This window comes from Poecilia reticulata, chromosome 7 (genome assembly GCF_904066995.2).
Source record: "Poecilia reticulata chromosome 7, P_reticulata-male-v2, whole genome shotgun sequence".
Lineage (NCBI taxonomy): Eukaryota > Metazoa > Chordata > Actinopteri > Cyprinodontiformes > Poeciliidae > Poecilia > Poecilia reticulata.
Genome location: NC_088836.1, coordinates 5,250,739 through 5,276,301, shown reverse-complemented (window position 1 = coordinate 5,276,301; position 25,563 = coordinate 5,250,739). Strand labels below are relative to the sequence as shown.

Below are 25,563 nucleotides of genomic sequence, written 5' to 3'. Positions count from 1 at the left end.
CATCCTACCAGCACACAGGGCTCCGTCCAAAGCTCTGATATCTGACCTTCAATTTTGCATATACACCACTAGGTGGCAGTAAAGACTGGTGGTAAGGCATCGATGAGCATAAACTGTTCTAATAAACATCTGTTCCAAAATCGCTAGTCTGAAGTATGTCTTTCTATTATCGCTGTCAGAGTACAATTGGAAAAAGTAATTTTGAAAAATAATTTCATTTTATTAAGCAAATGTTCCAGCTTAGGTCGCTTGACTTTTTACCTTTTAGTGCTGAGTGGATTAGCGTTGGGCTGCAGTGCAACTCATTTCAGGGCGAAAATACCGGTGTTGTAACTCGTAGAAAAGATTTTCTAGATCATTTCTAAGGTTAATCTAAAAAATTCTGAGTTTTAGCTAACACATTTTTGTTTAGTGCTTTGATGGAAATTTACTTTTCTTTTTTTCTTCTATCTACAATTGCCCTATGAAAAATTAACCTCCGTCTTTCCTTATGACAGTGTAAAGAACCCAATTGGTACTCCATTGAAAGTGAAAGTGGCCTAGAGTTGCCACTTTAAACTATATATATATGTATATCCACCCTTTAACTTTAACCCTTTAAGTTAAAGGGATAGCTTAAAGGGTTATCCCTTTAAGTTCTTACTTTATGAAATTACCAATCAAGCAATCTCGAGTTATGAGCCACAACAGACTGAGTGGTATTGTGGTATTTCCCTTTAAAAAATAACCCGACGTAACATGACGCAGATGCTTCCGTCCAAAACCCCGTGCGCCTCTCTCGTCTTTTCTTCCTCGCGCCGTATCCATCTATCCATCCATCCATCCTTATTCCTTCCTTCCATCCAGCTCACCTCCTGCATCACCCCCTGGACCAGCCCCTCCCTCCTCCGCCTCTGTTCGCCGGGCGTGTGAGCCGAGATCAGCGCTCCATCGAGCGGAGCTCCAACCACAAGAACCGAGGACATGGGAGAGTGAAAAGAGGAAAAATTCCGGATGAGACATAAGGAGCATAGGTAAGGTCTGGTTAGTGCAGCCGTCAGAGCCACTGGTGACTGCGACAGACTTGTCGTTTTGCGGCGGAAGAGTGAAGACCGTGTTGTGCGTCAAGGACTAAAACTGTTCTAAGCAGAAAACAATGACTGTATGGAGAGATTATGCAGGGAGTGTGTAGATCTCGATGGTTAATTCAGCTCTGAGTCAGGCCTCCGGTCCGGTGTGCTTCCTGCTCTGTTTATGTTGCTGCAGCTGAAGGAAGCTGCGCACTGCGCTCCTGCGCCGGCAGATGTTTTGCTCACGCTGTGCGCCTGATTCAGCTCAACTCCTTACAGCCTTTGCGTGCACACTCACTGCACCAAAACTGGAATTCCAACGATTTGTGCGTCTAATTTCCTGTGGAACTATGAGCGTCCAGGACAGTGAGCCCAGGACTCTGGGTAAGAGTCGTCCATGTTTGCTCGCAGTGGAGTCGTGACAGGTTGCTGTGCGCTGCAGTTTGACCTTGCAGCATTTGTTTTTTTGTTTTTGTTTTTTTTTTCTTCTTATTGTGCCCCAACCTGATAAATGACAGGGGTTTTAACTCTAAATATGTTATGGCGCGGAATATTTTTCATGGTGGAAGGAATAACTATGTTTCTATGTGCACAACTGAATCAATGACTGCTTGTTGTAAATGCATGGAGTCAGCACAGTCAGACTCAACCCCAGGGGTAAGTTAGGATGATTACCAAGAATATATCAATAATCTTTATGCAAAATCAATTAATTCATGAAGAGTTTTATGTTTTTTTTTGTGGCTTTTTGTGTGTCTAGTTCAGCCTGTTTTATTATTTATTGGTTTGCTAGTTTTTATTAGTTATTATTAGTTAAATATAGTTTTGTTTTAGCTTGGTTTTTATGAGTAATTTTAGAAAGTCGGTTTGTTTGAGGAGGTGGGAATGCGTAATCTAACTCTGATACGGACCAAAAGAGTGAAGTCTGGTCCAACTAAAATCTTAGCTCTTGGTGCAGTTGAAGTGAATTTTGGTGCAGTTTGAATGTAGACCAATACCTGCTGCAAAAGCAGGACGTGAACTATAGCAAAGGGCATTCTGGGTAAATGCAATCGCATGAGTCTAGCACCAGAGGGAGAGATGGCTTGTGGATTTTTACTAAAGACAAAAGAGAAATCCTGTAACTGCTAAAATCTGATGCCACCCCCATTCTTGTTTACATTTTGTGATAAATTAAGTTGTCAGTGTCTTCTTCTTAGGTTTTCGGGTTGTGGTCCTTGGTGCAGCGCCATCACAGGTGAGGAGGGGGAGCAGGTTTTTCAAGGGTTTGGTTTGTTCGACCGTGCATACAAAAGCAAAGCGTACCTGCTGAAAATGGAACAAATGTTGTAGTTTTGCTCCCCATTCAAACCAAGTCTACCAAACTATCATGTAAAAACTTCCTAAAAGATGACTCTCAGCCTCAAATATGCCAACTAAATTAAATCTAATTATGTGTCTAAAATTAAGTACTATACACTTTCTTTCCTGCATTTGTTTACATTGTACAGTAACATACCTTGTACAGTAACATTCCCAATTTCCCAATAGACTAACAGCAAGTTAGCCTATTAAATGGCAATGTTAAGTGTCCAGTACTGAATTTGCAGAAGGTTGTTCATTTCACTGACAGGCATGATAACACTTAGCATGATGATGACATTTTTTGGGAGTCTGAGGTTTGAAACTTCAAAACAATCTTCTAGTTGTTTCTTGGATGTTTTTTTGTTTTTTTTTTCGATCTGAAACAGTTGGTTTGATTAAGTTTTCTGTTTTTCCAGATGTCATACACAGCTGGCTGACAGCTCACAGGATACTCATTCTGAGCAAGTTTTTGTTTGTCCTTTTGATTCTGTACTCAGTCCTTTGGGTTTGTTATTAAATATTGCAACAATCAGACATTGTGCTCTAGGGGCCATGCCATATGCACCCTGATCTATTTATAAATCCAAATACAACTTGTACAGCGACGCAACACAAGAGTGAGGAGATGAAAACCAGCCAGACCTCTCCCTCTGGTTTTTGGTTCCTCTTGTCCTTTGCAGCCTGCCATCCTCGTCATCTGCAGACTCCCCCTCTTGTCCCGTTTTCCAGCATTATCCGTTGGCCGCAGCTCTCCTTCTGCTCACGTTTCACACACGAGTGGAAAACTGACCGTCTCCATGGTGACTTGGCACTCATTGTCACCGCATGGTGTTTGGTAAGATGCACCCATGGAGAGAAAACCTAATCGTTCCATATTTCTATTAACTAAGTAAACGCAAACAATCATAGTTAAGAAGTAAAATATGTATGACTACAAAACATTTTCACAGGAATTTCAGTTCTTTAATCCTTGTAAATATCTTCAGTGTTGGTTGTGGTACAAATGATGCTATTTGACTCTATGTGCCACAGTCAGTTGGAGTTGTTTGCACTGTTTTTTAATTAGAGTTTGTGCTTCTAATCACAAAGGACAAGTTTAGGAACAGCATTTATTTGAAAGCAAAAAACAGTCACAGCATGGTTTAGAATCACAGGACACCCAACCCTGCACACACTCACACTATAAGTTACTGGTCTCTTTAAAGTGCTCTAAGAGTCATGTTTTTGGACTGTGGAATGAAGCCAGAGTACCTGAAGAGAACCCAGTCATGCACTGGGAGAACATGCAATCCCCATGCAGAAAGACTTCAGAACTCAGAACCTTCTTACTGAAAGCCAACCGTGCTACCAGCTGTCCTTTGTGTAGGACAATGGTTCAAAACCTGCACACATGTCTACCCGCAGAAATCATGTCAAATTTATGTAAAATCTACTTTTTTGAGCTTTACATCCAACATACCTGGTCTGTTCCATTGATTCTTCCATGCATGTTTTAGAAATCCTATATACTCCATGGAAACCATTCAGCTGTGCAAAACGCCTGGGTGGACCTAGCCCCGCCTTCCAGACAAAGCTCCTCCTTGGAGCTGCAGTTTCCAAGCTTCGCAGCTTCCACATTACAGAGCAGCCTTCCCCTCAGACTCCCCCCAGCTCCTTCAGACTAGTCAGCAACAATTAGCAAACATCTGGTGGAACTGCTGAGCTTATTATATGAGCTACTTCTCAGTGAAACGCTGGTAAAAATGTTGTGAAAGAGTTAACAGAGGAGCCTTGATGTGATAACTTTCTGAAGGTGGAGCTTCAGAAAGAGCAGGAGTTTTTAAAGAGACAGAGGCCCAATTTCAAGGCATTAAATTACTAAGTCAACACCTGATGGTAATACAGTTATTTGATTGTGCTATAAAAAGGCACTATATGCCTGGAAAACACACAATACTGCCCCTTTAAAGATGTGATTTGACTTGACTGGTCTCTAGAAATATCAACAGTCTCATTTGGAAAAGTGTTTTAGAAGCTCTGATAACAGAACAGACAGCTCTACAAACCCAGAGGCTCCTCCCTGTCAGCTTCTTGTAGATTTGCAGAGTGCCACAAATGAATGCAGTTCAGTCTCCTCCCACTTCTAATGTGATCATAAACATTGATTTTCTGGTTTGTAATAATGCCCCTTTGCTCCTCCTGGCTGTGAGTAAAACACTAGCATGATTTTGTGGGTAGCAGCACTCAGGCATGATTTCTGTCAATGTAGCTTGACTCACTACTGACAAACCCTTAGTGTATTAGATATTTCAGGCTCCTGACCTGAATAAACTCACATTGAGCACCAGATAAGCCTAATGAGGGCTAAGTCTTGTTTGTTGAGAGAAAATCTCTGCAGGGACTTTTGTCAAGCAACTACTATTAAGATTAAAACCTCTGATGAATGTGTCAGATACTTTCCAGATTGTGATCGGTTGAACTGCATCAGACTTATTATGTTAATTGGGCTTTAATGTGCTGTGGTGCTTGGCAAAAGTTTAGCTGAGCTGGGCAACATGTACTGCAGCAGCAGCAGGGTGACTCTGCAGGACTGGCCTGATCTCTGCTTGCTTTAAAGGCCAAACGTCACATTTTAGGTTCCACAAGATGTACTAATGTTAGAAAAGGTTTTCATTTACTTTTTCATACAATCAGGGTTTTTTCACACATGCTAGTCTGGTAGACTTGGTTCAGGGACCAAAATTACAACATCTGTGAAATTTTCAGCTGGTGGGATTCACTTTCACATTACACTGTGTCAAACCAACCAATCCTTTCCAAAAACTTGTCTCCCAAATTTTAGCATTTGTAGGATTTCTCTTTTGGTTTTGAAAAAAGACCAATTCTGACACTATCACAAGACATGCACGTTTGGTTTGGTTGTATTTATCCAGAATGCCCTGTGCTACAGTCCTGCTTTTGGAGTGGTCTCTGGTACACTTAGCTTTCCCATATGCATTCAAGCCGTTCCAGAGTTCACCTCAACCAAACCTAGACCTACATAGCTTTGTAGGCGGACCAGAGTTTGCTTTTTAGGTCTGCATAAGAGTTTGGTTACGCTTTCACACCTCCCCACTTGAATTGAACTTTCGATTAAAGAGACTAGACAGGACTAAGTGGGGCTGGTGTGAATGTTCTCTAAGGGCTGCTCAGAGCATCCCCAAGTCTATCAAGAACTTAGTGGAAAGAGTCCACATTCCATGTCTACTAGTGTGGTTTAGTCTGTTTTCTTATAGCACTCATTGCATATTACACCTTTACTGACATCTTGACATGTTCCAGCATGCAATGCTGAGCAAAAAAAACTGTTTCTTCTTGCTTTGCTTCCAACATCTAAACTGTTAAACATATAACTTAATCATTCAAATAAAACTAGTTTAAGAAGTTGACAGACCTACCCAGAGTCTTGACTGGGTAGGTCTGTCAGAGTATTGACTTCAACCTAGCAGGTTTGGGATGAATTAGAGTGGAGAACATCACTGCCTGACCTCATAAATGTAGCTCTGCAGGAATGGTTAAAAACTTCTAAGTCTGTTGGTATTTGTATTTTTTGGCGGTCTTGAGTTTTTTTTTGTTTTTGTTTTTGTTTTTTTTTGGGGGGGGAGTTTTTTTGCAGACAGACTTGAGCTAATTTATTGTTATTATTTGTACCAGGACATCAACAGTGGATCAAACATTGAAATTATTGGTGGTTGAGTCTGAAAAATATGGAATTTTAAGTGGAAATCTTTTTTATTTTTAATTTTTTTATGGGTATTGTCTGCTACAAGTTCTCAAGATGATTAGCATCTTGCTATTCTCCTAGCTAATTAGAGAAGTTGATCAGACTTCTTCAGGAATTTCTTGGCATCTACTTAACAAAACACAAAGTGTCACATGCAACAAACAGTCATGTTGCAATAGGCCGTCTCACTGATGGAGAAACTCACCCTATCATCCCCCTTCAGCATCATACTGACCTCTGCAGAACATCACATAAACACAAACACACTCACAGCAATCACACAGTACACATGTCCTGGGACATTAGACAGAAGACTCCCTGGCTCACCATGACCCTTCACCAGTCTGTCTGGCCTGTACGCTGTCAGTCATGAGTCAGCCGCCGCAGTCTTCTCAGGAAGCTGAGCTCAGTTGATGTTTTTCTGCATCTACATTGTGTTTTGTTGCCCTCTGAAAGTCAGGTGTCAGTATTTTTATGCACTGATGCTGCTATTAATCCTGCTGGGTGTTGTGAAGGTCACACAAGGCTTAGAAGGCAAGCACACACTGCAGTATTTCCTCTGCTGCAGAGACACTTAGCTTATCACACAATTCTTCATTCTGCATGCCGCCTTCTCTCCCTCGCTACACGTGCCATCTCTTCCCGTCATCTCATTGGCTCTCGTCTCACCTGGTCCCTCCCAGTACTCTTCGTTCTTTCACAGGTTGTCCCGTTCTCGTAACCTGCTCGGTACTTCTGCCGAGTTGGTGCAGTAGCTGCTTGCGTGTCAGAATCTCTGAGTACGGGTACACCATTACATAACCAGCCTAACTTAGTAAATCCTGCATGATGATGCACTCCTCTCCTGTTTGATGTGTTGTGTCAGCAGCTGGATATGGAGAACGGGCTTTCTTTCGAAGACTCATTTACTTTAGACAAGAGGTTTAACTAAAGCTCGTCACTGAGGTCAAACAGTAAATGTTGGAAAAATCCATCCTTTCTCTGTTGATCATTGGCAACACCACACTTAATCACACGAGGCGTCATAACAGACGTTGAAAGTCAGAGGGACGGGAGTATTAAACATTGCAACTGTGATTGATTTCACTAATTATTTCTTCTCAAATTTGTTCAAGTCAAACTAACTTGCCTGTGGAAGTAGCGTACCTATCGGGGTCTTATAGACAGCGGTGTTTACAAAAGTTGGGAATAGCTGGCTTAGAAACTGAACAATATCATCTTTTTTCCAACGTGTTTGTTAATTTGATCAAATCTGACTGAATTCATGCCACGTAATTTATACCACTATGTCATAAACGGCGTCTCCCCTTACATCGGATCAGTCTTAAAAGCATGTAAGTCTAGATGCTTACCAGTTTTTTTCGTACATGCTAGGCTACATGATGGTGAGGCATTGCCTCTATGGTAACAGATGTCAAAATGCAGAACTCCTCAATAATGCAATATTTTTTTGCATTTTACTAATCTTACTTTGGAAAGTATTTGGACATCAGTCTTGTTACCTTGTCAAAAGTGTTCACTGCAACACACCAAGAGCTGCCAGTGCTTACTATTGACAGCTTCTCTCCATTATTCCTCATCAAAAGTTTCCTGATAAAATGACAAGTTCAGTTTGCATCCTTGTCTGTTTGTGTAGACAAACACGCAAAACTGTGAAATCAACTAAATAAAAGTGTAAAGGGTCAATATCCGTTTATCCTGGCAGGGTGAGAGGCAGCATATGCCCTGAACATGTTGTCAGTCTATCACAGGAAAACACAGAAACACACAAGGCAACCAAAAACAAATGCACACACTCACACTTAACGGCAATTAATGTCAAGCAGTTAGCTCTACAGTCTCATTTTCGGACTGTGGGAGGCAAGTGGAGTTCCCGACAACCCCGACACATGCAACTTATTGCTGCAAGGCAACAGTGTAAGTGCATTGATAATTCATTTAAGACATGGATAATGTATCCATGATAATTTTGCATGTTTCCCACACATTGGACCTTTCATGCATTAATGAATCTGTGAGGCCTGAGATCATAGTTCACCACAATAAACTGTAGCGAAAAAGAAAAACAAAACGTATCATTTATCATTCTTTATATTTTAAAAATATATACCAAAACATCAACTGCCAGACTGTTTGAGCCAACATTTCATGTGTGACACCTGTCCCACATGTTTGGGATAAGTTTTGTAGTGTTTTTATAAAGTGAATTTCCACTTTGGTCAACGTCTTCACCTACAGAGTGAAGACATGATTTGTGTATTGCTCGCAATTTTCAAGTGGCATGTCGTTATTTACATTAAGCTGATGTAAAAGTTAAACATAAACTGATGCTAAAAGATTTAAAATAGACCTAGAAATTAATGGTAAATACATTATATGTCCTGGATTGAATGAAATATATGCTGTGCAAGTGATGAAAGGGGTATGAGTGAGATTCTTTGAGTGAATCACAGCTGGCAGACAGAACAGCAGGAAATAGCTTGCAGTTACTCACATACACAAGCCTGGCTCTCAAGGCCCAACCAAGTGGTGATACATTATTGATGACAATAATCCGCTTCCATGTGCTTTCCCCTTTCTCTGCCTCAGCCTGCAAGCTCACATATTGGATACTGACAGGATATTTCTGCATCAGCTGTGGCAGAAATATACAACATATTTGCACCATGTTTGGTTTTGTTACCTTGAGCTGCCTTTTCTCTTCATTTATAAAGTCACATCTGTGCTTAAATTGGACTTGAGCTACAGAAGCAAATGTCAGTCTCCATTGCATTTGACTTGAGAAAAGACAGACTAATGTTGACTGGGTGGTTCACCCATAAGGCTGAGAGATGATTGGTTGATTAACTTTGATGTATGATCCAGCTAATTGTCAAATTGAGTCAGCAATGCCAGCCTGCATGCTGAAGTGCCCAGACCTAAACACAGGAGCTGTCAATGAAGCAGCTGTTGACCTTTGTTGTTTCTTGATGCTTGTCTGTTCTTCCTTCAGCCTCCGAGTTTCTGGACTTAAGCTGAAAACAGGAGGCCGACAACAGACAAACCTTGAGGCCTAGCAAGAGGTTGTCTGACTCCATGTCTGCACCTGCTCCAGCCAGTCGGAGGACGACGTCAGGCTCTCGCCGGTAAGAAGTAAACGGGACTTTCAGCTTTCTTCTATACGCGTGTTGCTCAGTTCGAGGTAGATATTGTTCAGTGTTGAGGATTGGGGCTCATATTTTTTGATGAAACACTTTCATTTTGACCACTGACATAAGACAGCATATCAGATAGCCTATATGGTAGGTACCATGTATTTACCATTAGCTTCACATTGACTTTAACATCAAGCGTGGATGAATGAAATTGTAGAACATGATCTGGGTTTGTTGACACTTATTGCTATGAAGGTCTATTTATGATCTTGAGTTGCTGTAACAGTGGATGTCCCCTTTGGGATAAAATGTACATGGAATATCACAATGGAGGACTTTGTACACCAGTCTTGTGTGGGCAATAGTTCTTTGCACAAGCCTCTTCAGACTCTGCCACTGTTGTTGAGCAGGTATGGACCAGTTTCCAAGGTAACACAATCGGTTAGCAGTCTCAAGCTCCACTAAGGTCTTAAGAGTCACGATTTACTTCTGAAACTTGTTGCCATATGGTCCCTACAGTTCAACTGAGATGAAATAGAACGCTCCATAGTGACTGGCGTTTTCTTTGGCTAAACAAAACGTAGCAGAATTGTCCCTCCCCAACATGTACATTTTTCCTATGTTATCTGACAACATGAATTCAACTGTTTGGAAATGTCTCTGGGTGTAAAAACACAAAGGTTCAAGGCGTGGAAACTAAGTGAGTGTTACCTATTGCTCTAAATAAGATGATAGAGTTGTTTGCAAGTTCAGAGCTGGCTGATTAACTGTTTTAAAATCCCCTAACCACATGAAATTATACATTTTTACCCAAGTTTATCTGACTTCTTCAGTGTTAAGTGTGCCACCTAAGCAAAAGAAAAAAAGAAAAACAAGTCCTCGTAGTCTTTTGGAAACAAAAGATGTCACCCATCTACAACAAAATGGATTGAGGAAAACAATTAAGCTTAGACATTAACTTGACATCTAGATTGTTTGGATATGATTTGATGGGTGTAAGCTTTTTGTGGCAAAAGGAGGAGCCAATGGGAGGGAGGGATTCCATCAGTTTACCCTTTACTTAACTTAGTTCTGGTTTTATACCAGTACATGAATATTGGCATCACAATGACTTGACAGAAAATAAGGGAATTTCGGACATAGCTAAATAAATAAATCTAGTGTTAAAAATTGTCATCAAGTCAAAGATGGACAAAGCCAAAATATGACATATTTTTTGCACCCTCCCATTTAATCTTTTTCTACACTGTTAATTTAATACATGTTTAGGGGCAGGCTTCATCTTGTGTCATATCTCTGGCATCAAACAGTCTGCTGAGTCACTGCCCCATGTTCCAGCTGCCATGAATACCAGATCAGAGACAGCTGCATTTGAAATCACGCGTCCAGTAATGAATCTGAAGGCACATCTCTACATCTACATCAGTGATATCCTGCGTTCAGATGTCTTCAAAGAGAACATCCCTGTAAATGATCCTGATAAAGTCTTTAAAAAACACACCTGTCTCAGTCTGACACCTGTCAGTTAACTCCCTGAATCTCTTTGAAAACATCCTTTTTCTGTGTTTGGTTCAAGTCCAGCTTAATGGCAATCTGCCGTGTTATCCTATATTATGGTAATTTAAATGGTTTTTGTCAGCATAGAGTTTTAGCAACTCTTTCTGAATGGACCTTGATTAAACGGGCAAATCGGATTGGTTAATGGCTTATCAGAAACAGTGGTATTCCGTGCTTATTATTTTTCACGTTCCTCATATGTTAGTATGCAATTATTATCCAGTCATTCCTAAGCATGGTGCCAGAACCAGGGATATATTTCAGAAGTGACTTACATTTTGTGTAAGTGATTTTATTCTGTTTCTGTAGGGTTTGTATAGCTTTACTTACTTCTGTGTATCATAGAGGACATTTAGTGGCTAAAAGAGATTCCTATTTCACAACACTTGAGGTCACATGTAGCTTTAAACTCTTCTAATGGCTATTGCAGAAAACTTACTCGATGATCATTAGCACAGTGCCTCAAGATGACAAGGAAACTTGAGAGTTACTAATTAGCATAATTCTTTCAACTTTAGACCCAATCACTGTTGCAGCAATACTGAGGGAGAAATGAAGCACTGTGAGTACTTTCTGGATGCACTGTATGTTTTTTTTTTTTTGGTCAATAAGTAAGTTAATGTTTGTGTGTAATTCTTTCAGGACATAGAAGAGTTTTGTGTAAGGTGTGAGATGGAGATGAGCAGAAGTGTCTGCATACCAAATGGATCCTAATGCAGTTGTGGTCAGACAATTTGTGGGTCAGCGGTACATAAATATTCAAGCCAGTCCTGAACCCATCTGTCTATATTTCATGTTTCAGACAAACAAGTTGTGAAGTTATAGTGGCAATGTGGTCTGTCAGTTTGCTTATTAAAAAAATGCATAATTGAATTTTGCCTTTACAAAAATGTGTCGCCTTTTTAGTGCCTGAGGGATCTGTGTCATTCAAATATAGAAATGGAAACTCCTGGGATCCAGGGAGAGTGGTGGTATTATTTTCTAAAACCGGAGTTCGTCCTACATGGGCCAGAAAAGGCAAGGAAACAGGAACATGATTTGCTGACTATATTGATTGTTGCACAAATTGACATTGCTTAATGGAAACACAGCAATTTAAAAAAAAGTTTATTGTGCTAGGATAACCTAAAAGATTTTGCACTAGGACGAGGTGGTTTATTGAACTAGGTGTATTTCACAAAACTGCAATAGAAACACTTTTTTGCATCACATAAGTCATGTGATCAACAACCGGATGGTACTGCTGGCGAAAATGACAAAAAACATAACAGGAAGTGGTCGGAGGATGATGGTTTGTTTTGGGGTTTTTTCAGACAATGAACAGCTGTTAATTTAGTGCCTTTTCTCTGTGGAACTGTGCCTTTGTGTGGTCATGTTCTGACCTGTCCCCTTTATTCTAACAGACTACTTAGAGAAAATAAGTTGGCTCTCATCTTTCTTATACAAACAAATGCCGGAAGTTTTTAGAACCTTTCCACATATAACTTAATAAAGATGAACTGCATTAGTTAAGTTTAGGTTATTGGTTGTACATAAGCTCTGTCATCACTTTTCTCTCTGACAGGTGTTAAGATATCTGCGTTTTACGGTCATGGTAATGAGCAGCAGCCTCAGTCTGAAGCCATGGTGTCCTCCTCTCTCATCTCTCCTCTTCCTCAGATTCAACCCTCTGAAAGCGCTGCAGCCCAAACGCCGCTTGCAGCAAATACTGGCGTCCTCGCCCGTGCCGGCGGCTTCCAAGCCGGCATTGGGATCGGGGACGAGTACAGCCGCGGCCACTGCGCCAGTGGCCATTCCGGTGCCTGCGCCCCCTGCGTGAGACACCGTTGAATTGCAGTCTTAGCGAGCATGCTCCCCGGCTGTAGCTGCAGCTCTGACGCTCTAGCCACTAAAACCAGAAACGGAAAACAAAGGCAAATTTTTTAAAACTTAATTTTGCTGCTCTTGTTGAGCTGTTGTTCAACCAAATAGATGAGGTAGACCTGCTTATACCTTACACACTGCTGGTAAACGTGAACATGGAGTTCATATTGGAGGACCGGTGTTCTTGTGAGATCGTGTTTAGTGGCTATAGTGGAAGCAGCTGTGCTAGGAAAGCACACTGTGATCATGAGTGATCACTGGTTCACCACTCACTGCTTAGCCTGTGGATACATTTGAGACACTGGCTTCACTTCAAATGGGAAAGATCTTATTGTTTCATTTTGTTGTTTTTCTTCTTGTACCTGATTTATTAAAAAGACTGAAGCCTTTTAAACTTTATCTCCATCATGTAGCAATGGCTTGCTGCTCATGCTGTCATCTAATGCTCACCTTCACCTGACTGACCTGTCACAGGCACCGTCTGTAGATGAGTAAAACAGACCAGAGACACTGATTCTCTGTGTATTCTGTCACTTCTTAGGCTCATCCCCTGTTTTGAGCTGCTCCTGTCTGCCTGGTTCACCTTTCGTTAATGTCTGGGCTTGTTTGTCATATATTGATTTTCAAAGATCTGTTGAGCTGTCAATATCTGACCTCCTCCCTCGTTGTGTTGCACAGGACACGATGACAAACCACAAGTAAAGCCAATATGTAGACATTTTGATGCTTTAGCCCAAAGAGCTTGAGATTACTTTCTTCTGCAAGCTAACAGTTAGCCACATCTCCACAGTGAATCTGTCAGCTTTAAATCCATTTTGCCACTCGTTCAAGTTGCCCATCTCTTTTGGGACTGGTAAACACCAGGTTACTTAATTTTGAGTTTCTTCTCCAAATTAAGTGGTTTATATTATATGGTTTCAAAATGCATTTATGTTTTAGGACTAAAATGATATTATTTACTTTCATCATTTAAGAAATTTATTTAAATATTTAATGGAATATTTTTTGATACATGTATTTTTTTAATTGTACATTCACATTTGATATAGTTTTTTTTTTTTATTTTGGCCCTCGACACCCTGACCCCTACTTTGGAATCGCTGCCCTAAATGACAACAGGAAGCAAAGCAAAGACTGGAGCCTTGGTTTAGCTTGTAGTTACCGTGTCCTGTGTGTAAATCCCTCATGGCTGCTCTGAGTAGATCTGCTTGTCTCCTCTTCCACTTTTGGCGGTCAGTGACTTGGCAACAGTCGTTTAAAAAAAAATTTATGTTTTTTCTTTAAAACCTCTCTATAATTATAGAACACAGATATAGAAGTTGCCCATCACAGAGCATTTTTCCTTTTTCCCGCCTGGGACGGATGTGCTTTTACATAAAATGCTTTACTTTCTTTATATAAAAACATCAGCATGTTTTTATATAAAAGCTGGAATCATGGGCAAACAGCTGGCAAAATCCTACTCATCCGTAACAACTGGATGTAGAAGAATGAAAAAGGTAGACAATTTTTTCCTCTGTGTTTAAGTAAATACAAAGGGAAAAAAAAGCAAAAAAACACAGAAAGCCCTGCTGTTGCTAAATGCTTTCAGTCTTTTAACCTCTTGTTTTATATTTGTTGGTCTGGCAGAGAGTGCAAACAAGAGATGACTGTCTACTACAGGTTAAATTTCTACCAGGAATATGCAAATATTGCTATTCCTACTAACTTTCAAGCTGTCTTTCATCATCCTGAAGCAGTTCCCTACTGCTGCATCCTTTGGCTATACTGTAGTTTGTCTTATAGTTTCTGTTGTAGGAGTGATAGAAAGGTCTTAGTGATCAGCTCTACTGCATTTTCTGAAGCAAAAAATGTTCTTCGTATTGAAATAAAATAGGTTTTAGACATGTCATCATTTCTGTATCAGTATTACCTAGTGTTCATGACCTCTGTTGTTAAGAATCATTTGTGTGAAAACCTATTTGGCATAAAGTGCTTCTGGATATCCAGGTTTTAATGAGCAAATTTTAGTTTTGTCACGACACATCCTATTCTATCCCTCTAAGACGTCTGGCCATTCTTTTCCTCACTTTTAGATTGTGTTTCAATATCCACACTATTAGTTTATGTTTTCCGTCAGTACAGCCCTACAGCAGCAGATTGTCCAGAGTGAGGGCCCCATCCCTTAATGCAGAGCCTTTCAGAAGGCATCATCTCCTGGGTCAGTTCAGTGCTAGGTGATATTCAGTGCAGCCGCCACCTGAGAGCTTCTCCTGTCCCCTCAGGACATGTGCAGTTTGCCTGCATGCGTTCACACACATCGCGTCATGCAGGTGTGGTTTGCTGATCCGCCTTCTGCGGTTTAACACCTTCCTGTTTCTGCCTGCTCAGGTTTGACTACTGCAGGTTCATAGAGCTAGATTATGTCCCCATGGAGTCGGGCTACATGGTCTCAATGCGCCCCACTAAAGGCTACGCATCGACCAAGTCGCCCACTAAAGGATACACGTCAACAAAGTCTCCGGATCGCCGCTCGACAAACTCTCCCTCCACGCCACGTTCCCGGTCTGTGGCGAGTCCAAGTCTTGGTGTTTTTTGAGCATGGGAATGTTTTTGGTGTCTCACGATGTCTTACGGTCGGAAAAAAGCGGTCTTGTGCACCAACAAGTTAGCTTGCTTTTGTCGTATGCTACTTTGCTTGTCTTTTTTTAAATCACTGAGCCATTTCCCTTCTTGATAATAATATCATCAGTACCCAGAGAAGTGTGTCCATGTTCCTCATGCAGGCTTATTTTCTGTTGATATCCACTTAAATGTCTGAGTGTTGTGATCTGTCAGTGTGTATGCTGCAGTGGCATGCTGGTGACCATGAGTCAGTGCTTTGTATTTATGTGCATTTCCGTCTTTGTATGTGTAGTAGAACTGCTTATCTGTCCACTTGTGGTCTTTAGTTGCATGGTAAGAGGTGAAGAGTTGGTTCCTTCTTTCCAGGCGGCCTCCAGCTGCACCCAGTAATAGAGATCCCCATGGCAATGCCTCCGTCAGCAGTGGCAGCAACTCAGGCTCGTGTAAAGGCAGTGACTGCAGCCCCACCAAAGGGTAAGAAGTTCTGAACAGTAAGAGTGTTGCATAGATTTTGCATTGCAAAGTCTATGCAATGTAAACGTGATAGTATTAACTCATGCCACAGTAGCATGATATTTTTGGAACCAGCATGATATTTTTGGAACCTCCAAAATGAACTGCTATTTTTTTCTAAACGAAGACGCTAAAGAATGGTCAGGTGTTAACTGCTTATTACATTTAAACATATTACTTTAACTACAGGAATCCCGACATTTCTTTTAAAGTTGTGTAAAAAGACACAATCAGCTTAATCTTATGATTCTAGTCTATTTTTTTATTATTATAGTCAAGACATAACCTGAGACCAAATCAAGACCAAGACCAGCCCCCTGCTCTGCATCGCACAATAAAATGTGAAACATTTTATTTGTTTAGTTCCCTCAATATGTTAACTATATAAGGTGACATTAGTTTTTGCAGCTTGGTGTTTCCATGTGTTAGTGCCATAAAACATATGTGATATACTGAACACAGGCAGATAAATTAATGTGTAGCTAATATTGACTAAATCTCTTTGTGTGAGGTCTGGGTAAAGATTTTTGGTACAGAGGCAGATTGCTTATGCTAGCTGGCTATCTATAATTACTTACACTTAGGTTACCTTTCTCTATGCTCCCTTTCTATGTGACAAAAAAAACATTGGCATGGTCTCCACCATCTGTAAAAGTAAAGGACTGTGGGATTTATAAGTCACTGTATGCTTTCTTCTGGGTCTTGTTTTACAAATATATTCTTTATGAATTTCTGAAGATTTTGCAGACATCTTTTCCCACGTCCAGATAACAGGTTTTTTTTAACTACAAGCGAAAAGGGGTGTGAATGGGTGGCAACGGTAACAAAAATCATACAATTAGCAATGACTCATGTTATTGCTTAGATTTGAATCAAGGATGTTAACAAATAAATTGGACAGTATTCTGGAAATGTATTGATAATTCCACAGTAATGGCCTTGACTGGTCTTGTCATTAATGTCCGAGACGAGTCCAAGTGCTGGGACAGTGTCAAATCAACTTATTAATACTCAACTTGTGGCGGATTACTTATATTTGATTATGTCTGGTGTGTCCCAGACGTCAGAAGTACACATCATGTACGGACAACCATGGTATTCGCCCTCCTCCCCCAGAGCAGTACCTCACGCCTCTCCAGCAGAAGGAAGTGTGTATCCGACACCTGAGAGCCAAACTCAAAGAGACCATTAACACCCTGCAAGACAGGTGAGACAGAATTACAAAAACCTGGATAGAAACTGATGTTTAAAATGTCTTTCTGTATTCCACTTAGTTTTGATCATTCTGGCGTTCCTCTCACTTTTCAACCTTTTAGGGACACAGAGATCGATACACTGCGAAGTAAGCTTTACCGAATGCAGGAAGACTGGGTTGAGGAGGAGTGTAACCGCGTGGAGGCTCAGTTAGCCCTGAAGGAGGCCCGTCAGGAAATTCAGCAGCTCAAACATGCAGTGGACACAGTTCGTACCCGACTTAGTGATGCCGGTGGGCTAAGTGGAGACGTAGGGGTTCAAAAGTACTTCCAGGACATCAATATTCAGAATCACAAATTGGAGAACCTTTTGCTTAACATGGAGATAGCACAAGCCGGACTAGCCAAGGAAGGAGAAGCCATACCAGGCTGCAGAACCCGTGCCGGGGGCTCAGCTCCGGCATCTGTTTCTGGAGAAAGCCCTGGAGTTGTACCTAAGTTGCCAGAGGGAGGGAGGGGGTCTTGTTCTTGCGATGGCTCTCCAGCCCGTTCTCTGACCCGGAGCTCCACCTACACCAAGCTGAGCGACCAGACACTGGGAGACCGCAATTGCAATGACGCAGACTTTCCTTGTCTCTCAGCTGACGGCACACAGGACAGCGGATTTGTGTGCTGTGGAGAGAACAGCGTCCCCAGCCGGGCAGACCTCCTCCTGGAAGCCGCCTACCTCTCAGAGGAAACGGCATCTTTGCTGAACTCTTACACGCAGACCTTCTCCCACACTTTGCCTCATTCTGCCCCCGTCTCTCTGCCTCACACCTTCTCCCATACCTTACCTCATTCTTTCCCTCACAACATGTCCCACTCCATGCCACACACGATGCCTCACTCCTCCACCTATGAGAAACTCTGCACAGGGGAACGGCTGGCTCCATTTCGTTGCAGTTTGGGTGGAGTGAGCTGCATGAGCCACCCATGCCTGTCCCACCACCACCTGTACCTGCACCCCCTGAGGGAGGCGGGCATTCAGACTGAGAGCTGCCCCATCCCTGCAACAGCGGGATATCCCTCTGATCTGGATACTATTGCAGAGCAACGTACATTTCGCTCTCAGGCCTGCAGCCCCACCTCCACCTGGATGTCTGATGAGGGGGAAGAGGATCTGGACTCCATCACCACCACCACTTCAGTGACAACAGCGACCGTGATGAGCACAGCCACTGAACCAATTCCAGTTTCCAAAACACCACTGGCTCCACCTCTTCCACGATCGGCTACTGTGGCATTTTCCATGGAGAGTCCTTCGTATCAGGCAAATGACAAAGTGGAGGAAGAGGAAAAGCAAGAAAAAGAAAAAAGGGAGAAAGCAGGAGAAAAGTTGGAAAACACTAAGGTCAGACAATCAGAAGAGGAGCAGCAGACAGTTCAAAGCTCAGTGGAAGGGACTGAGGTACTGGATGAAGAGGCAGAACAAAGAAAAGTCTGTGATTTAGCAGGAAGAATGCAGGGTGAACTTAATTTTACAGGCTGCTGTGGAGAAGACAAGCAAGATGACCAGAGAGTGGAGGACAAGCAGCAAGAGGCCGGGATTGGAGAAAGATCCACAGAGGAAATGAGCCCTGTGATTACTCCTGAGCACACCGGACTGTTTCCTGGTGCACAAGAGCCTCAAACATCCCAACCTCCGAGGAGATCTATCTCCCGTGAAGAGATAGCTGGTGTCACAGTGGTGGAAGTTCACGACGAGGATGATGACGAAGATAAGACTAATGAACAAGAGGCCACGGGGGTTGCTGTAGCAGAAGACGAGGACTCTGGGAAAATCCAAAAAAGCTACTGGAGTCGTCACTTCCTGATTGATCTGCTAGCGGTGGCCATCCCTGTGGTGCCGACGGTGGCGTGGCTGTGCCGTGGCCCGGTCCGTGGCGGCCAGCCTATGTATCACTTCGGTTCACTGCTGAGAGGCTGCTGCACTGTTGCACTGCACTCGCTGCGCAGGGGCGGTGGCCTGAGACATTACCCCGCAGGCGGGGGGGATCTTGGGGGCACACAAATATAGCAGAATGACGTCTTTTTGATTCTTTACTGTGGTGTGTCACTTCTCCTGTGTGGTCTGTAGTGTGAGACCATTGCATAAAGTGCAAGGACAGGAAGAGCAAGAACTTCTTGTTCCTCTGCTTTGGATGGTAATAAGGAATGGGAATATTAGGAACAAGAGTTGGGCATCAAAGAGGAAGACCTTTGACCGATCAAGTCTACTCTGTTTGACCCTCCAACATATTGTAAAAGCAAGAAAGATAATTACTTTTTCTTGCTTGGTCCTTGCTGTCTTTACCAAAATATCCATGTACTACTGGCTTGTGCTAGCTGAATGAACTGCTTGAAATGAATGATCAATGCTTTGGTGTTGGTTGTTTAATTTATTTTTGAATGTAGAGAAAATGTCCCTTGCCATGTCAGCTGTCAGTTATGACGTAATACAATGATCACATGTTGGTGAATGTGTACATGAATACTTTGTATGTATGTATAGGCGTGTATATGTAAAATTAAATTAGAACAAACTAAGGTAACGGTTGTTGACCAGTGGTAGTGGGAAAAAAATCCACTTTAATCCAAAGCTGCAGACACTTTTCACCAATAACTTCAAGAGGTAATAGATTGAATTTGTCTGCTGTGGGGAAAAAGCATGGTAGACACAGAACTCAGGTATCTGCTAGGGGTAGAAACACAACCGATCCTGACAGGCGGCTTTGCACAGTGGTATGCTAAATGAACTTCAGTCAATTTAGCAGTGGAGATATTTACGGTGAAAATGTTGTCTTTGATATCCAAGCTGTCTGTACCCTCCGTATGGCTTGTTGACTGCAGCATAAGAAATTTGCAGAGCGCAGACTTAATGGAAAGGCCTGGATATTACAGTTCAGATGTTTATAAACAGCCTCTTTAGTGTCCACTGAAAACACAAAAGGTTTAGAACAGGAAGAAAACGCTTCACTTTTCTTTCACTTCCTGACTGACACAAGTCTAGATGAAGATCAAGGGTTGTTCTCAATTAAATGACTGATTTAGATGTTAATGGTTCCCTCTACTGGCCAGAAGCAGAAGTGAATAAATTCAAAGATATGACATTTATTCTTTAGATTAACTTTATTCCTTTTCTAAAGGTTTTCTTAATGACAACTTTAGTAATGGTAAATTATTCAGTGGAAAGGAACTTTGGTTTTGTTCTCTTACCTTTTCCCAATGTGGTGCTCAGCTGAAATGTTTCCATTTTCAGGGGAGTAAAATATTCTAGATGGAAGGAGATTTGACTACCTTTAGCTCCAGCAATGGACAAGACATAACGGCGAATGGAGGTAAACCATTTAGAGTAGAATTGGTCAGACATTTTTTAAAATAGAAATTTAAATCATTAAGAGCACATGACAGTGAGGTCATGCGCTAATTAATGATTGCAGAGTAAAAAAGAATACAGATTATTTGTGATTTTATTAACCTAAAATCTTACATGATCCTTTCTGAGCATTGCTGTTATTTTATTTCTTACAACTAAATGTATTTTCTATGACGGTCAGTCGTTTGTCTGGATTTCCCATCTGTTAACTGATGGAAGATAATCCAGTGAATTTAGCTGTAATCCAGTTTCACTCTGGGTGCATGTTAAACATACCTGTTGGAGTTAATCTGGCTCTGATTAGGTGCAGCAGTGCAACAAGTCACCCAGATATGTCTTAGTTTCACAGGGACACGTACCTTACCTGTGTAATTATTTAAACAAACATTTTTAAAAAATGTTAGCCAAGCTGTAAACACTTCAAAAATACGTATATAAAAACAGGTCACTTCACAGTAGCTTCCACCGTCATGGTGGAAGTTCAAACAGAAGTAATGATAACCTATGAACAATGTTAGCCATTACTTTGGCTAACATTCAGTCATTTTTTACAGCGAACAAACTGTGCAGGTTTTCCTGCTAGTTTTCTCCACATGTGGTAGGCTGCATCCTATTCCCTTGTTTGCTCTCTAGTTTATTTGTTGTGTTCTTTTCAGTCCAACCCTTTTTCTGCCGTCTGCTTCTGGAGTCGACACTGATCTGCTTTCTCGCAGATTGCTGGTTGTGTTTCTACCCTGAGATTGTTTTCATTAGACTCACCTGTTTATTTTCACTGTATCACTTGTGTGCTAAGTGTTCTTACAGTGATTTAATAATGCCGTCCCCTCCCGCCCCTCCAAATGTTTACCCTGTCCACTAATTTCTCGCCATCACATAATTAGTTCACAGACAACACATTCAACGCTCATCATATCCTTACACCTGCTCTGAATCGTCCTTTAGCTAAGAGTTAGAATAGCTAACTTAGATATCTTGAATATCTTTGAAAGAACGCTAAATAAATCAAAGTTGTTGTTTTTCTTTGTGCGAATTCATGAAATGTTACGGAAAATTCAGTGTGTAAATTTTGTACATTGAGAAATATATTGCTCTTAGACTATTCCTCCCTAATTTGTGCCTTTTTATTTGCCAATTTCACATTGGTGTCCGGGGAATGATGTGGACCTGGAATATTTTCTATACACAGTTACCTATATAGCTGTTTAGTGTACCGCTGGCAGAGTCAGAACTGTTTAGTCATACAGTGAAATCATGATCAGATGTCTGTAGATACTCACTATCTCAGTTTGACACCATCAGTAGATCTGAGTGAAGTGAGTTGTGCTCAGTCTGTGATCTGTGCTGTATATTTCTGCTAACCCTGATGCTCTTGTGCTGTAGCTGGTCTTTAACTGTCGATATGTATTCTCAAGTCCATCGTACACAAATTAGTCCATCACAAAAACAAACTGTGTGTCTAAAATTGTCTTGCAAAGACATTCTAGGAATCTGTTAGGGTAAACTCATTTACTTTTTCAAAATGTGTTGTTTGGATCCAGTTGCATTCAGCTGAATTTTATTTTCTGTGTATCTGTTATCAGGCTGACGTTGGTGTTTGCTGATGTCAAAACTCAAGAAACATGTAGCAGATTGATGGTTAAGTACCAGTAAGGTAAAGCGTTTTTTACTTAGCATTCAAGATACTGACAAAATACATTCTGCAAACATTTAAAAGAAATAACTACATTTAACTATATTTTATTACATCCACAAATTTCAACGTATTTTTTATTTTTATTTTATTATTTATTTTTTTTATTTTTTTAAAAAAATAATTTTATGTAACAAACCAATATAAAATGAAGCATAATTTTGAAATGGGGAAAAAAACAGTTTTGTGGTTTTTAATTTCTTTTTAACCATCTGTTTTGGTGAACAAAAACTAATTATGTTTTACCTACTATTTTGTACATCAACATTTTGTATTTTGTACATCCTTGCCCATTCTTGAGAAATAGCTCATGTTCAATAATAAAGAGTAGAAAGTGTCCAGACCACATGTACTTTCAATCATCAAATTGAAAGTATATATATGTGTATAACACGTTAACTCACAGCACGCTATAAGTTACAAAATAGCTACATAAAAAACTAACATGCAGGCCCAAGATAATTTTTTGGAGATGAAAAGTTCCAACAAAAATATGCCATATAACTCTAAGGGCTACAGAGGCTGCAAAGAGCAAAATGACAGCAGAAGGAACAATACAACATCACACTGTGTAGTAATGTTCAGAGAGACAGAACATTCATGAATGACTTCATAAAATGATATAGGCAAATACGTCTATGATAAAAACATAAGATGGAAAGTAAGAAAATGACAAACTTCTTCAAAGACAGAAATCACAGAGCGTGCGTTCCAGGATGACTGTGGCTGAATTCAGTCTGTGCTGCTCGTCTTCCTCAGATGAAGGTTCTGCTGGCCTTTTTATTCTCCTGTATTCTGGTATAAATGTGTCTCCAGTGAAAGTGAATCTAAATGTTTCTGTTAGATGTCAGAGTCAAACACAGACTCAAGAATCCTCTGGAACCACCAACACGTGAATACGCAATGTCCTTCTTTTATTTAAGTTTTTACTGCCATATATTGCACTATTATTCACTTTATATGTTTTAAGGACTTACTTGAAGTAAACTGTACATGTATCTGTACTAATTGTTTTTTCCTCACTGATTATTTTTGATGCTCTGTTAGGTCCATAAGGGTTGGTAGTGGTACACTGCTTAATGGAAAATGGAAAATCAGATATTTAATGTTGATCATTTTTGTATGATAAAAACTGTAATTTATCTTCCTTTAATCCTTAAAATGAGCTGCTCTTAAAAGGGAAATCTCCAAACTGATGCTTATTGCTATAATCTGACTGGTAAAGAAATTACAACAATTGTGAGTTTATGTTTGGGGTAACCATGGAAACGTCTGTCTATTGTTGTTTCATAGAAGGTTCTAGAGAAAGAACATGTCCTCTGTTGTTTCTCTGTGTGTTGAACTGTAGATTTGATCCCTTGTCTGACTGTATGAAAGGAAATTAAGAGGCAGAAACCATGTTTTTAAAAAAAAAAAAGCCATATGCTGTAGAGCTGTCAGGGTAAAAGTGTGGGAATGTGAGAGTCAGCCTCTCTGCTACAAAGTAATGTAAAAAAAACAAACACAATACCAGAGTTATGTGAAGCAATCCTCCCGTATCTTGTAGTTTTCTTTCGCATTGTTACTAACCACAGGCTGCTGTGACTAACAGGGTAATAAAACGAAGAAAGTTTGAAGTTGTCATCTGTAGAGACTTAATGCAGTTTACTGGGAACCTCCTGAGAAATGAGAACAAAGAAAAGTCCATTTATCGCAGTAAGTTCAAACTTATATATTTTCATATTCAGCACACAGACTCAAATCTTTACTTCTATTTATTTTGACAATTATGTATTTCAGCTAATTAAATCTTGCAGTTTAGGGGTTTTTGTTTTTCTTCAGAAAATCTAATACAGAAATAGGCTGGACCCCCGCTTAATCGAAGTTCAGTTTTTGCATATTTTTTTAAATATTTTTCGATGAATTTGCCTATGCTTAGGGTTTTTCGTGGATTGTACCAAAAATAAACAAAGATACTTTGGTGTAATGCAACTTGACACTCTATTGGCTGGAGTTTGCAAAGCAGTCAATCCAGGAACGCCAATCATTTTCCTCAGAGCTGATTGGCTGCACCCCCGAGTAATAGAGGACCATTGATGTGTCTGCAAACATGCTAAGAGGGTTTCCACTGTGCACATTAATGCATATTTAGATATATTTATTTGGCTATTACAATATACACAGTCATAAGTTATTCTACAGGAGGTCTAAACCTTTTGTTTCAGTGGATCTGAGCTACTCCAGGGCAGCTTCTGGTCCACTGCATAAATATCAACACTAGCATGTCTGTGAGTTGCGTTTCTTGAAACACCAATTCCTCTTTGTAATTCTTCCTCAAACTCTTTAACAAGTTTGGCTTCACAATCCTGCTGAGGCTGCAGTTTTTCCTGTTGCTTTTTTCAACCAAACTTTTTTTTTTTCTTCCAACCAACTTTCTATTCACATGCAAACATTGCTGCAACGCTGTTAGCTGTCGACAAGGCAACAGCCAGTCTTGCCTGTATCAACTGTACCAACATTTCTGTAGTAAAGACCTTAGTAAGATGGTTTTATGCAATTACTGGACAAACTGACATTTGGGTTTTCATCAGCTGTAAGCCATAACCATCAACATTAACATAAATAAATGCTTGAAATATATCACCCCGTTACTAAGTGAATCTGTTTGATATCAGAGTTTTTGAAGTGAATTATAATTAGGTGATATTATCCAATAATTAATTGGATAATATCATCCAGTTATTCGGATGATATTCTCATTTACTGACATGCACATGTAGTTTAGGTCACATGTTTCTGTCCAGTCAGGCTTGTTGTACAGGATCTCCCTGCTTCCTAAACAGAAATGATTTTGCAATATTGGCCTCTAAAGTCCATATCTTAAAGTCCACATTTTATAGAGTTTTATTAATTGATTATGATATGGGAAGATCTCTTACTGATATTCCCTGTTTTTATTGTTAACAGGTACAACTTATTTTTCTGATGCATGGGATATACATTTTGGTTTTGTATTATAAAACAGTTTCACCTGAGGTCAATTCAAATTGACAAGATTGTTGCACATACCTATTGAGGAAAATGTGTCTTGCTTTCTTGAGAGTTGCCATCCAGTTGAAGGAGATTATTTCAATTAATCAAAACGTGAGCAGGGAAAATTATTTGTTAGAAGCAAATACATTATGTCAAAATGTTTTTGGTTGGGCTGGATGTTAAGCGACATCCAATCAAAAATGACCAGACAGCTGAGGTATCCAGATAAAAGCTCCTTTTTTCAACCTCAGATCTCCTCCAGGGGGCGCCACTGCTCACTTCCTGTAGGCGGCTTCTCACTTTGATGAACTCTGGTTCATCATAGTTGGGCCAAGACAAAAATTGTCTTCTGCCATTTTAAAATAGTCTCAAAATGTTGCTGATGTAAAGCAGATATCATTAAGAGTCTTTAAAGTATCATCATATTTCAACAATATAGTTATATTTACTCATGCATATTTATTT

General features: G+C 40.5%; 1 protein-coding gene across 5 annotated transcripts; it reads left to right on the top strand.

Annotated features, from left to right (window-relative positions):
- The first annotated feature begins 597 nt into the window (after window positions 1-597).
- On the top strand, window positions 598-23,593 carry snphb (syntaphilin b). 5 transcript variants are annotated; one of them, XM_008412831.3, is made up of 7 exons: window positions 598-1,013; window positions 9,128-9,260; window positions 12,486-12,641; window positions 15,060-15,233; window positions 15,660-15,767; window positions 16,867-17,013; window positions 17,123-23,593. In XM_008412831.3, the coding sequence occupies exons 2-7, from the start codon at window positions 9,211-9,213 to the stop codon at window positions 19,056-19,058; spliced, it is 2,571 nt and encodes an 856-aa protein (XP_008411053.2). In that variant the 5' UTR covers window positions 598-1,013; window positions 9,128-9,210; the 3' UTR covers window positions 19,059-23,593. The 5 variants fall into 5 exon arrangements, with proteins under 5 accessions (XP_008411053.2, XP_008411055.2, XP_008411057.2 ...); XM_008412832.3 differs by lacking the exon at window positions 598-1,013 and adding an exon at window positions 1,032-1,433; XM_008412833.3 differs by lacking the exon at window positions 12,486-12,641 and having other exon boundaries at window positions 599-1,013.
- The last annotated feature ends 1,970 nt before the right edge of the window (window positions 23,594-25,563 follow it).